This window comes from Tursiops truncatus, chromosome 17, assembly GCF_011762595.2.
Source record: "Tursiops truncatus isolate mTurTru1 chromosome 17, mTurTru1.mat.Y, whole genome shotgun sequence".
In the NCBI taxonomy this organism is placed as follows: domain Eukaryota; kingdom Metazoa; phylum Chordata; class Mammalia; order Artiodactyla; family Delphinidae; genus Tursiops; species Tursiops truncatus.
Window position 1 is genome coordinate 2,890,166 of NC_047050.1, and position 13,645 is coordinate 2,903,810.

At 48.5% G+C, this 13,645-nt stretch overlaps 1 protein-coding gene and 1 long non-coding RNA gene across 3 annotated transcripts in view; one reads left to right on the forward strand and one right to left on the reverse strand.

Annotated features, from left to right (window-relative positions):
• The window catches only part of LOC109548317 (uncharacterized), a 54,570-nt gene extending 51,941 nt beyond the window's left edge, over positions 1-2,629 (reverse strand). For both annotated transcript variants that reach the window (XR_012327145.1, XR_002174409.3), the window contains exon 1: positions 2,496-2,629. This is a non-coding gene — a long non-coding RNA (uncharacterized lncRNA). The remainder of the gene's footprint in view (positions 1-2,495) is intronic.
• On the forward strand, positions 749-7,310 carry NPBWR1 (neuropeptides B and W receptor 1). Its single transcript, XM_019925348.3, has 2 exons — positions 749-2,599; positions 3,207-7,310. The coding sequence occupies exon 2, from the start codon at positions 3,618-3,620 to the stop codon at positions 4,608-4,610; it is 993 nt and encodes a 330-aa protein (XP_019780907.1). The 5' UTR covers positions 749-2,599; positions 3,207-3,617; the 3' UTR covers positions 4,611-7,310.
• Positions 7,311-13,645: the final 6,335 nt, after the last annotated feature.

Genomic DNA, 13,645 nt, shown 5'->3' on the forward strand with positions numbered 1-13,645 from the left:
GGAACCTCGTACCCCACTCTCTATCTGCTCCTTCCTCCATCATGGCTCTCCCTCTTCAGTGTTCTGAATGCTGCAAGAGAGAAATGAGTCTCTCTGGCAGCATCCTGCACAGCTCAGGGAGCCAGGAGTTCACTCACTGGCTCTCCCTTTCCCTCATGGGAGAAATCACAGGCCATCTAGTTTAGCCCTAAGCTGTGCGGCCTTGGGTGATGCCAGCAAAGATAAGCTGTTCCTTTTACCCTCTAATGTGTCCAAGCTTGTGGGTTTTTTTCCCTCCAATGCAGTGCTGGAGCTTCTCTGGAAACCTTGACTTCCGCAAAAGCTCTCTTGCCTGAAGGTGACCACCCACGTCAGTGTTGTGCAGAAGCTCCCAGGCAGCGGCCAAGAGGGGCTGGAACCAGCTCACAGTGTCCTGTAGGTTCCACAGCTGGTGCCACAGTCTGTCTTCCTATCACCTGATGCACCGGTGGGTGAGATTCCTTCTGGGTGCCTTGGTGTATGGTGCTTGGTTCCACAGAGGCACTTCTGCTTACGGATGGATGCCAAATTTTTGTTGTTGAAGGGGAGAACAAACTAGACTAAAAGTACCATTAGCTCTAAAAAGTCTCAACAACGAACAATTCTTAATCTTTTCAAGTATTTAGAGAGTACTTACGTTTTACACATCACGATAACCTTATATATCCTTTAAGTATCTTTTGGCCTGCAAGTTCCTCTTTCTACATCTTTTACTTGCATCTAGTATAATTTATGACACATAGATAGATGATGCCCAGTATATGACAGCTATATAAAACTGACTTTAGAAAAAATCAAGACCATTAATGAAAGGGTAATCCATAAAGCACATACAAATAATTCCAACTGCAAAATTTGTATTATAAACTGTCACAATCGACTCACTGATGGATGGACAGTAGTTCAGATCCCAAATGTATTCCATGATAATACTAAGAGAGACACAACTGGTGTAGCTGTAAAAATATCAAACAAAGGAGGCGACGTACAAGAAGTAGTCGTAGCCCAGTTAAAGAAGAATATTTTACAATGGTGAAAGAGTCCACTTCATGGAAAAATACGACAATCTTAAATCTGTGTGCATCGAATAAAACAGCATCAACTTATGTAGTAAAAATTGACAAAATTAGAAGCATAGTGAAATCCACAATCATTGACTGATATTTTTTAACACATCTATCTCAAAAATTGATAAAACAATCAGATAAAAAATACTGACAGAGAGAAGATTTAAACAACACAATAATAAATTTGACTAGCTGACGTTTGTAGGGTGCAATAGTCTACACCCAACAACTGCACCCAACAAATGCAGAACACACATTATTTTCAAGTAAACATAAAATAATTAGAGAACTATTTATTGGGCAATGTTTCAACAAACGCCAATGAACTGAAATCATACTATTTGTATTGTGTCCATGTGCAAATAAGCTAGAAATCAATAATTAAAAAGCTAGAAAGTCTCCAAATGTTTGCCAATTAAGCAACTACATACATATGTATATATACACATATATACGTATACACACATACATACACACAGATATATGCATATGTATATACATGTGTGTATTATATATACATTATATATATTATATGTGTGTATATATCTTTCCTTTTGGTTTCACTTAACATCGTATGGTGTTTTCTCACATATTTTTGCTCATGGACATTGACTCTCTTGACATGTTATTCACACGACGCATGAAACTGCAGGGAAGCCAAAATTATACAGATTCTAGTAAAAGGAGGATTGAGTGGGTAAAGGAAAGCATTTGTACCGCTGCCCCTTCCAGGCTTCTTCCACTGGCTCCTTTGGGTCTCTTTCTCGGTGTCTCAAGCCCTCTCCTTTTCCAAGGCTTCATAAAGGATCAAACATGCACTTTATCTGGGCTTTTGCCTGCTCTCGTGAAAGGGAAATTTCTTGGAGGGAAGCAGGATAGAACCCCGTGCTTTAATTTGCTGGCTCTCCCAAAGGAAAGTGGAGGACGAAAACAGGAATTCGAGGGAAATAATACTGAGCTGATTTCACCCGGTCCTCAGAGATGAGGTGCACAAGGTGAGGTCCTCTTAAATGAGGAAGACTTGGAGGCTCCCGGAGCGGGGCCTTGGCAACACTGCTGCGACCGCGGGGTAGTTCTCTTCAGGGCAGAATCGGAAACACTTTATCTTTATGTATATATTTATAAATAAGTAAATATATATTTTTTTTCCAGAAAGCAAGCCTTAAGTATCTCAGATTGTCGACCATGACGTGTTCCTAACAACCTTATAAACTTGTGGAGGCCAGAGTCACAGAAAACGGGTTGCATTTGAAGACTGCGTGCACGTTCCCTCTGTATAGCCTTGCAATATGAATGTAACTTAACATTTTAAATTACATAAGCCCACTGGGGGTACGGTGTTAAAAAAAACTGGAACGGGAGCCTTAACTGCCTTGCGCTCCTTTTCAAATAGACCCGGCAACACCTTACCTTTGCTTTCCTTTCATTTAATTCTTAACAGGAGCGCTTTTCATGAATTCAGACTGAGTGAGGTCACACTGGCGGAACGAGGAAAGTTAGTCCTTAATTTCCGGGTGAGGCTGTTCTCGGTTCCCGGCTGCTCTGCTTGGGGCGGGGCGCTGGGGGCGGGACGAGCCGAGGCGCGGGAGGCCGGCTCCCGGCGCGCGCAAGGGGCGGGGCCGCGCGGCCCGCGGGCGCCGCTGCCTCCCCCGCCCCTACCCCCGCCCCTACCCCCGCCCCTACCCCCGCCCCCGGAGCGCTCCGGGAGCCGCAGGACCGACCGTCCCGGGACCGGCCGGGGGAGGCAGCGGTTGCTGTTGGGCCCGCTCTTACCCGGGGCGCACGGAACCGCGGGTCCCCGAAGCTGGCCGCTGCCGGGCTCGCTGGGGTGACCGGGGCCTCCGGGGGCCGGGCGGGGGCCAGAGCTGGGCCAGTGGGTTTGTATTTTTCCCCTGAGGGTAACGTTTGCTGGAGCCAGCGGGTCAGAATAAGAGTTCAACAGGTGGCAGAAAGTGGTTGTTTGAACAAAACCCTGCCTCCTCCAAGCTCTGGACCCTAAATCCCCGCCCTCAACTAGAAAGGTGTTGACCAGGAACTGAGATACCGAGATAGTTACAGGATTAGATGTTGTTCAAGTTGGAAGAGACTGAGAATTGACTTGGTCTAATCTCTTCATTTCAGACATGGGGAATCTAAAGCCCAAGAAGGAGAGGTGATGGAGGTTGATTCCCATGGAAGACTAATAAAAGAATCTACCACCTCGGGAAAAGACAAAGCAAAACAAAACAAAAAACAGGTGGCAGAGAGCGATCACGTGGGGCAGGTTGGGCGGCGAGCCGCCCCCTCGCCTCGGAACCGCCCTTCGGTGCTGCCCGTCGTCGACGAGCCTAGCCGGCATTCTCCGCTCCGCTCTGCGGCTCCGGCGTCCGCGGCGCCCGTGCGCTGAGAGGCCGGCGGGAGCGCGCCGCCCCGGGAAGGCCGGAGACGGGCTCGGAGCGCGGCCGCGAGCGCCCCGGCGCGGGTCGGGTCCCCGGGACCACGGAGCCCCGCAGGGAGGCGGCCGAGGGGACCGAGGCCCTGGCCCCGGCCAGGATGCACAACGCGTCGTCCTGGGGCCCGGAGCACGCCAACACGTCGTGCCCCGCGCCCGCGCTCGGCTGCCCCAACGCGTCCGGCCCGCTGCCGCCGCTGCCGCCGCCTCTGGCCGTGGCCGTGCCCGTCGTGTACGCGGTGATCTGCGCCGTGGGGCTGGCGGGCAACTCGGCCGTGCTGTTCGTGCTGCTGCGGGCGCCCCGCATGAAGACCGTCACCAACCTGTTTATCCTCAACCTGGCCGTGGCCGACGAGCTCTTCACGCTCGTGCTGCCCATCAACATTGCCGACTTCCTTCTTCGGCGCTGGCCCTTCGGGGAGCTCATGTGCAAGCTCATCGTGGCCATCGACCAGTACAACACCTTCTCCAGCCTGTACTTCCTCACGGTCATGAGCGCCGACCGCTACCTGGTGGTGCTGGCCACGGCCGAGTCGCGCCGGGTGGCCGGCCGCACGTACGGCGCCGCGCGCGCCGTGAGCCTGGCCGTGTGGGGAGTCGTGACGCTGGTCGTGCTGCCCTTCGCCATCTTCGCCCGGCTGGACGACGAGCAGGGCCGGCGCCAGTGCGTGCTGGTCTTCCCGCAGCCCGAGGCCTTCTGGTGGCGCGCGAGCCGCCTCTACACGCTGGTGCTCGGCTTCGCCATCCCCGTGTCCACCATCTGCGTCCTCTACACCACGCTGCTGTGCCGGCTGCGCGCCATACGCCTCGACAACCACGCCAGGGCCCTGGAGCGCGCCAAGAAGCGGGTGACCGTGCTGGTGGTGGCGATCCTGGCCGTGTGCCTCCTCTGCTGGACGCCCTACCACCTGAGCACCGTGGTGGCGCTCACCACCGACCTCCCGCAGACGCCGGTGGTCATCGCCGTCTCCTACTTCATCACCAGCCTGAGCTACGCCAACAGCTGCCTCAACCCCTTCCTCTACGCCTTCCTGGACGACAGCTTCCGAAGGAGCCTCCGCCAGCTGCTGGCGTGTCGCGCCGCCGCCGCCTGAGCCGGCGCGCCGGGAGCCAGCGGCCCGGCGCTCAGGGTGGTCCCTGAGCCGCAGCTTCGCCTCCCGCCCACCAGCTCTCTAGAGATGCAGGTTCTCGGGCCCCTGCCCAGGCCCCGCGGACTCGGACGCGCTTTGGCTGCGTCCGCCCTTTCAGTGTGCCAAGCCCTCCAGGTGGTGCGGAGGCGCGCAGGACATGGGGACCGGCCGAGGCGGCGGAGAGCGCACGGACCTCTCCCTCTCCCTAAGGCCCAAGGGCGCCGAGGCGACCCCCGAGCTTGACACGGAGGGGAGGAAGGGGAGAAAAGGGGGCAGTACTGCAGAGACCCTCTTCCGGTTCCCCCCGCCTCCCGCCCCAGCCGTCCGCAGCCCGGCTCTTCGTGGAGCCCCCGGCGCTCCCTCGCCGCGGAGGTGCGAGGGGAGAGATGCTAAGGCCGCCCGGGCCTTTGACGGGGAAGACAGACAGCTCGGGTGGCGGGTCAGGAGTGAGTGTGTAAGTGTGTGTGTGTGTGTGTACGCGCGCGTCTATGCGTGCGCGCGTCTAGCAGAGGCCGGGGCTTTGGATGCAGGGGGATGGAAATTGGCTGTGATGCCTACACAGCAGTGATAAGAATGGTGACAACCCCCTTCCTGTCCCAGACTCTTCTTTCTTTGCCTTTCCGCTTTCCCACCCACGCTGTCCCTGCGGGGACCCGGCCGCCGGGCTCGGGAAGGGCCTGGAGTCGGATCCCCGGCCGGGTTGCGGCGCCCCCTGGCGGAGCCAGCTGCGGGAGCCGAGCATCCAAAAACAGCGCTGGGTGTGCAGGTGAGCGCACCTGCGAAACCGCTCTTTCCGTGGCTGGGTTACTTGTCATCGCTTCTCTCTCCAGAGGGCTCCACTCCCCCACACACACACCAACGCCCCTGTGCCCCCGTCGACCTAGTACAGCTTGGAGCAGTTCGTTGCAATTCTTAGTGTGCAATTGCTTTTGAAGACCGAGAACTTTACGTGTGCCCTAATCTCACGTTTTGGGCGAGTTAATGAGATGAGGAGATGCGTATCCATCCTCCGTTCCCCTCTTCCTCATATTCCTCTTGCTGTTCGCCTCAGGGGACCCAGGGAGCTGAAATGACCGACGCCCTCATGATAACCTCTCCTGGTTCCCTTTCCACAGGGAACTGTGGATTATTTGTACTTTATTTCTTCGTCCCAGACGGCAACTGGGAGATGTCTGGTCTCACGGGGAGACCAGACAGCACCCTATATTTTATCTCTACTTCTGGGAGACAAAAGTGAATTAAGAGAGAGGACTGACATTGGCTTTGCCCAGCCATCTGCAGTTTACACTTCAGACCTGAGGGCAGAGCTTTAACCAGACTACAGTCATTAATGAGTCTTTTAAAAGATACTTTTTTCCCTTTGGGATGAATTCCAAACAGGAATGAAAATTTCTAAAAGTATTTGTTTCCCAGGGTCAGTGTTATGTGTGATAAAAATTATGAGTGTTGCTGGCAGAATTTGTTTACTTAGTTTGATGGCCATTAACCACATTCTCAATTACTTATCTCTTCAAAATACTTCTAACAAAATAAATGAAAAGGAAATCTCTCCCTTAGGTTTTTCCCAAGGAAGAAGCTAACTCCCTTGCTGATTTTCATGAATAAGAATTGCTTCCTTAGCTCTCAGAGTAATTAGGAACAATGCGATACTTCACAGCTATCAGTTTAGAAAATGTAAATTTAGAAACCCACCTTGGGTGACAAATAATAGTAAAATTTCCAAAACATGGTTTCCGTGCATCTCCAGTGCATTTTGAATGATGTACATCATGGCATTTGGACAGTTCCCTGCTGGTGGGCCTCAGAGGCCTCTTGGTATTCGTTTTAGTATCTTCCAATTTCTTGGAAACATTCTATTGATTTTCTTTATGATTCACAAAATTATTTTGTGAATCCTCCGTATATTTTCAAAAGAAAAAATGTAAGCTTAGCGTAACTACCACATTCTCTAAGGTAACGGACAGAGAGTTAAGTGGATATTTGCCGCAAACACAGACGAGTGTGATAATCTGGATTTGAAACCTCATCTGCCTTCGTAAACTCCGTGGCTGTACTTTGACATCTTCTGAACACAGATCAGGGGAGAGCCATGTGATCCACCTGTCCACGGCATCATCCCTCCCACAGGTCAGCCTGGCTGTCTTGGAATCTACCAAGAAGACTGCTGGAAAAACACAGGACTGACATGGCTGCGCTGTCCACACAGCAAGGCGTGGACTGGCATCCTAGTGTGCGTGTGTGATTAAATGGGACCCAGTACTTCAGTTTCCTCCTGGCTTTCTAAATTATTGGATAGACTGTTGTATCATTACTTCTAGGTTGTTGCCTTCTTATTAGCATGCAGAAACCCAGATTGTACGTCTCAGACTTCCTTTTTAGGACTTGGGTCCTAGGTAGAATAAATAATGCCGATAGCCAGGCCAAAGTAGAATTTACTTACATCGTTGCATTGCAAAGCTTTTAACTCTGTGTTTGATTTTTGCAGTCTTCCTGTAAACCGTGTTGTTTGGTTATACCACTTCTGATATTTTTAAATGTCCATTTGGTTTTACTTAACTTAGTACAGTTATATAATGTATGTGCTTAGGCGTTCTCTTGAGAAATGCAGAAACCCTGCTAGTCCCTTGCACAGAAGCTCTGTTTAAAATAAAAGCTGAAACAGTCTGTGTGAAGAGTGAATATTCTATTTCCTGAGAACATGGGATCCATAATTCAGTCACCTTAGTATTTATGCATCATTACTTTTATTTTATTATAAATTTATTCATTTTATTTATTTATTTTTGGCTGCGTTGGGTCTTCGTTGCTGCACACGGGCTTTCGCTAGTTGTGGCAAGCGGGGGCTACTCTTCGTTGCGGTGCATGGGCTTCTCATTGCGGTGGCTTCTCTTGTCACAGAGCACTTGCTCTAAGTGCGCGGGCTTCAGTAGTTGTGGCACGTGGGCTCAGTGGTTGTGGCTCGCAGGCTCTAGAGCACAGGCTCAGTAGTTGTGTCGCACGGGCTTTGTTGCTCCACGGCATGTGGGATCTTCCCGGACCAGGGCTCGAACCCGTGTCCTCTGCATTGGCAGGTGAATTCTTAACCACTGCACCACCAGGGAAGTCCCAATGCATCATTAATTTAAAAAATACTGCCTTCAGGGAAAACTTATCTAATGGGTAAGCAATGCATAAATAGAAGTACTTGATAGGATAAGGTTAAGAATGAAATCCCCCCCCCTTATTTTGGTTGATTGTGGAAATGATGTCAAACTGCTGATTAGCACAAGAACCCTAGTACATGCGCTGGGCGGAGAAAGGATAATTAGCTTTTTATCGTATTCATTTCTTGAAAATTTGAGCAGCTTGTGTGGAGAGTGAGAAGGGAAGAGAAATTGCTTAAGTTGCCAGCACACACATCACTATTTCAGCTAACAGAATGCACAGATGTGGCACACACGTGTGCAAGGTAGAGAGTCTCACCAAAAAGACCCTCAAAAGACCCAGAAAGCTCTCCTTTCCTCAGCAGCATGCTGGGAAAACAAGAGCAAACAATGTTCCTCCTAGATGGCCGTGACCTCCGCTTATCCACCTAAGGAAGACATCGAAGAACGCGCCCCTTAATGCTCTTGCACTAGGATGGCTTCGGGTCTGGTACTTTGGTTCCTATTTTATATACAAAGTGAGGTACAGGAAGTGGGTCGTTTTGGCGAGGACCACAAAGACCAATCAAGACCAATCAGAGCCCATCTGGTTCCTATTCTAGGCATTGTCTCATCCCATTCCAGCAGAGATGAAATTGGTTGCAATGTATAATTTGAAATTATTAGACCATAGAAAATATGGATCAAGCAAGATATACCTACTAGTACTCCATCATGTGGTACAAAGGGAAGACAAGTTTTAATAATAAAACTTGAATCCTAACTCAGAGTCTTTGAAGTGTATGGTGTTGTTAAAGTTTATATGAGAATAACATTTCCTTGGCCAGGGCTGGCTGCACGTAGAGTTCAACTGCAAATGCACCAGGTACGTTGTAACCTGCATGCTTTGTGCGTAAGGACCTGGGGCCCAGGTGCGCCGTTTAAGTAGAACAGAATGTTATCGGCACTTCTATTTATACAGAACAGAGTTTTGCAGTGGATGATACTGTCCTTAAAATTAGGGTAAGGTACATTTATTTGTACCGTATCTCACAAGGTTACACAAAAACATCATATCACATCAATTAAATGAAAAAAAAAAAAAAAGATGGGGAAAGGGAGGGAAAGTGAAAATGGCATCTCTGAGAAACGTCAGCGTGGATGAGCTGCATGTCTCCCGCCCGCCAGAACAGGATTTCCCTTTTGGGAAATCCCTCCTGGCAGGGACAGAGGTTGCCAGGTTTACACCTCAGTGGTTTAATTCGTTGCTCTTAGACATGATGATTATGAGATTTGCGGGGAGGGGCGCTGTTGGCGCTTCTGGACGCTAGTTGTGTTCAAAGGGTCTCTTCCCTCATTCTCTTTTCAGACTTTACTCCATCTCCCTATTTTTGTTCCCACACTTGGTTCCTGTCTTCTCCTGCCTGGTTCCCTGTGTCCAGCACACACCTGGGTCCAGTTTCTCCAGAGCAAGAACTTCTGCCCCCCATGGGGTGGGGGAGGGGAGTCACCCAGCTGCGGGGGTCAGATGTGGCACCCCAGCTCTCCTTGTACGCTTCCAGCCCCTGTGTGGGACCCTGCAGCTGCCCCGGCTCCCAGGGGCTTGGGGCCTCTCGGGGGCTTTGGAGGCAGATCAGCTGGGATGGAGCCCGCGTCGCCCCCGTTAGCACTTCTCCGGTCTGCTGCCTGGAACCTGCCCTTTCCAACCTGCTGACGTCTCGTCTCTGCCGCCCTTGATCCGGCTCTCTTTGTGCATTTAAAAATTACTCCCCTACTGTCGTAACAGGGGCTTAAGAGAAAATCACAAGAATACGTATGAACGCCATCACCTTAAACTGCACTCTATGTGTGTAGACATATGTGTCCTATGGGTATGTATATACACACGTGTGTGTGTGTGTGTGTGTGTGTGTGTGTGTGTGTGTGTATAACAGGCTGATGAAATTTTAGTAAACCTACTTCTTGAGAGGAACTCAGTCAGAAATCAGTTCCTTGGAAGAAGCTTAGTGTATAAAAGTAGATATGTCATCCAAATGTCATAGGACGTCTGGAATGAAAAGCAATCGAAAATCCTAGTTTTCTCTGACGACAAGCATTCTGGTATCTGGAGATACTTACATGCAGTCTGTCGAGAAAGCATAACCCACTCGAAGCAGAGCTGAATCTCTGTGTAATTCAGCACCACCCACGTGCCCAGCACAGCTGACGTGGCAGGATTATCCAGATACTGCCGGGCTGCCTTTGAGACCCATGAAACCAGGTTCCCTGAGGGGCTCCTGGCAACAGCACGCCCCTCAGCTGACATGTCCCCATGGAGAACAAATGCTTGTCGTCTTATATCACTGGGATACGTGACCTTATTGAGGTGAAAGCTGACACACCAGACAAGATTTTGTTTGCTCACCTGTCATTACATAAATAACCGATTTGGGCCTGCTTTTAATTGACCTCACTCAGAAGCTTTCACTTTTTCTTGCCGGATCATTGTTTAAGTTATATTTTACAATAGTAGACTAGAATCATTTGAGTAACTAATAATAGTTTTAAAATATCAAAGTATTGATTATTTCAGCTTCCCAGGGCAGAGACATCTCTTGACAGTAGAGCTTTTTTAAAAAAAGTCATATAAGAATTATTTATTTGGCCTGCTGGCATACTTCAAAGTGCTTTTTTCCCCCCCTGCCATTAGTATATTGAAATATAACATGCTTCAAAATAAACATTCTCTTTATGAATAATAGTTTATGAATTTTGTTATTCTCAGTGGGAGGAGCCACATTGATAAAATAAACCTACTTGTTTAAAGCATTTGTAAAGAGAGGACTTGCCTGTCCCCTTAAGGATGATTTATGCAGAACATCAGGCTTTGCAGTGGCAGCTGTACTAGTTTTTTTTTTTAAATCAGAAAACTTCAAGCAAAAAATATTGATTTTTTTTTTTTTTTTACTTGCTGGGTTCCTATCTTCCTATAGGTCTCCTAATTATAATTTTTAATGACAATATTCTATAGAGAGTGAAAATATAATAGTCTTTGCCATTCCTCTATTGCTGTTCCTTTACTACTCTTTTTCTTTTTTTTTTTTTTTGCGGTACGCGGGCCTCTCACTGTTGTGGCCTCTCCCATTGCGGAGCACAGGCTGCGGACGCGCAGGCTCAGCAGCCATGGCTCACGGGCCCATCCGCTCCGCAACATGTGGGATCTTCCCGGACCGGGACATGAACCCGCGTCCCCTGCGTTGGCAGGCGGACTCTCAACCACTGCGCCACCAGGGAAGCCCTACTATTCTTATTTTAAATAATTTTTTATTACTATATGGTATTTTCATGTTCGTGTATGTTTTATCTTCTTTTATCATTTCCTTAGGGTGTGGCTAGGAGTGGACTTATTTTCTGACCTCACATCCAAGCCTCTAAGCCCCACACCTTCCCTCCTCCGTCCCGTCACGTGAAGGAGCGTGTCCCATTGCTGCCGATCCCTTCCTTCCACCTTCTCAAAGGCTGTTCCCTTCATTCCTGAATTCGCTACATTCACCTTCTACTTACAGTGTTTATGGCACTCAGTCATTCTGCAATGATGAAGAAAAGAGCTGCCATAAACTCTTCTGTGCAGAGAACAACAGCTAACAAATGCAGAAGAAAGGACAGAATTAGAAAAAAATCACATTTTACGGTTAGAATATGAACCACTTTGTAATAATTGACTCAAGCAAGGTTTATCAATAGATAACAAAATTATCAGGTGGAAGATTTATTGGGAACAAGGATATTTGTGTGATGCCAAAATATCGCTCCAAAGATTACTTGCTAATTTCAAGGATAGAAGATATCCATGTATAAAGGAGGAATCTGGTGGTATTATCAAGGAATCAAATTTAGCATGACTAATGACAGGACAACCTGACATTAAGTGCTGTGTGATACTGTGCACTGTAACTTATACATACATGTATGCATACACACATACTGTGCACTCCAACACACACATATATACATGTATGCATACATACATACCGTGTACTATAACATATACACACATATTGCATTCACACATAACGTACACTATAACATATACATACATGTGTGCATACACACATACTGTACACAGCATCGCTGTGGCATGTTTAACTGTAATTTAATCAGACATTTGACTAACTTCTGGTTAACAGAGAAAAACCAAGAAAGGACCCAAGAAAATATTTGAAGAGATTATAGTAGAAAACTTCCCTAACATGGGAAAGGAAATAGCCACCCAAGTCCAGGAAGCACAGAGAGTCCCAGGCAGGATAAACCCAAGGAGAAACATGCCGAGACACGTAGTAATCAAACTGACAGATTAAAGACAAGGAAAAATTATTGAAAGCAACAAGGGAAAAACGACAAATAACATACAAGGGAACTCCCATAAGGTTAACAGCTGATTTCGCAGCAGAAACTCTACAAGCCAGAAGGGGGTGGCATGATATACTTAAAGTGATGAAAGGGAAGAACCTACAACCAACATTACTCTAGCCAGCAAGGATCTCATTCAGATTCGATGGAGAAATCAAAAGCTTTACAGACAAGCAAAAGCTAAGAGAATTCAGCACCACCAAACCAGCTCTACAACAAATGCTGAAGGAACTTCTCTAAGTGGGAAACACAAGAGAAGAAAAGGACCTACAAAAACAAACCCATAACAATTCAGAAAATGGTCATAGAAACATACATATCGATAATTACCTTAAATGTGAATGGACTAAATGTTCCAATCAAAAGACACAGGCTCGCTGAATGGATACAAAAACAAGACCCATATATACGCTGTCTACAGGAGACAATGATCAGATTTCCTGTCCAGGAAACATTTCCTCTGATCTTCAGACTTGTTTGTCTAACTGCTCCCCACCGACTGTACTCAGATGTCTCAGAGCAGCCTTATGGGAACAAGCCCCAGGAGAACATTTGTGCTTCACCCAAACCTCTGCCCCTCCCCCCCAATCGACACCTCGCCCCTTCTGGAGGTTTGTTCTCAGTTTCTTTCCCTTTTCCTGCATCTGTGTCCAGTTTATCAGCTTTGGTTCTGCCTTTAAAGTAGATCTTGAATAAGGACTCAGGGCTCTGCACTTGCCCCCTGTCTCTCTCCCTCTCTTTTTCCCTCTTCCTCTCTCCCTCCCGCTCTCTCTCCCTCGTCCCTGAAGTCACCCTAGCACAAGCCACTACCCTTTCCTGAAACACCCTGTAACCAATGTCCTGCCTTCACTCTGACTTCTCTCTGATTCACTTTCCATCCACGTAGCAGCAAGACTGATTCTATGAAAAGGTAAATTGTTCCATTCGCTGCCCTGAATATGCCTCTTAAGTAGATTTTCATCACAGTTCGGATGAAATCCAGATTCCTTGCTGTGTTCTGGGGGACCGCATGGTTCCACTCTGCTCACCCAGCCCTGCAGCGCTGCCCTCACCCCCCAGCCCTGCAGCGCTGCCCTCACCCCACAGCCCTGCAGCGCTGCCCTCACCCCACAGCCCTTCTCTGTGCGGTGCCTTTGCACCTGATCTTTGCTCGCCAGCGATGTCAGCCAGCTCTCACCTGGCCAATTCCTCCTCGTCCTCAGACTTTGTCCCCTCAGAAGATCTTGCCCTACTACTTACTGCTGTTCTCTATTTCGACTCCCTGTTTGTTTCTGTTACAGTTTCTAGGTATTTTATTTCTTTATTTCCCTGACTGTTGTCTGCCATCCCCACTGGAATGAGAGCACCCTGAGGGCAGGCTTGTGCTGCCCAGTTACCTGAATCTGTGATACACGTAAAATGGAGTCTGTCACATAATGGGGTTAAATTAAACAAACGAGGCCATGAGACTGGGATGGCTCTGGTACCTTAGCATCCTAAAGGGAGCAA

Bases quoted from the DNA above. Each gene is read 5' to 3' on its own strand.
- NPBWR1 (XM_019925348.3), top strand. From the start codon at position 3,618: ATGCACAACGCGTCGTCCTGGGGCCCGGAGCACGCCAACACGTCGTGC.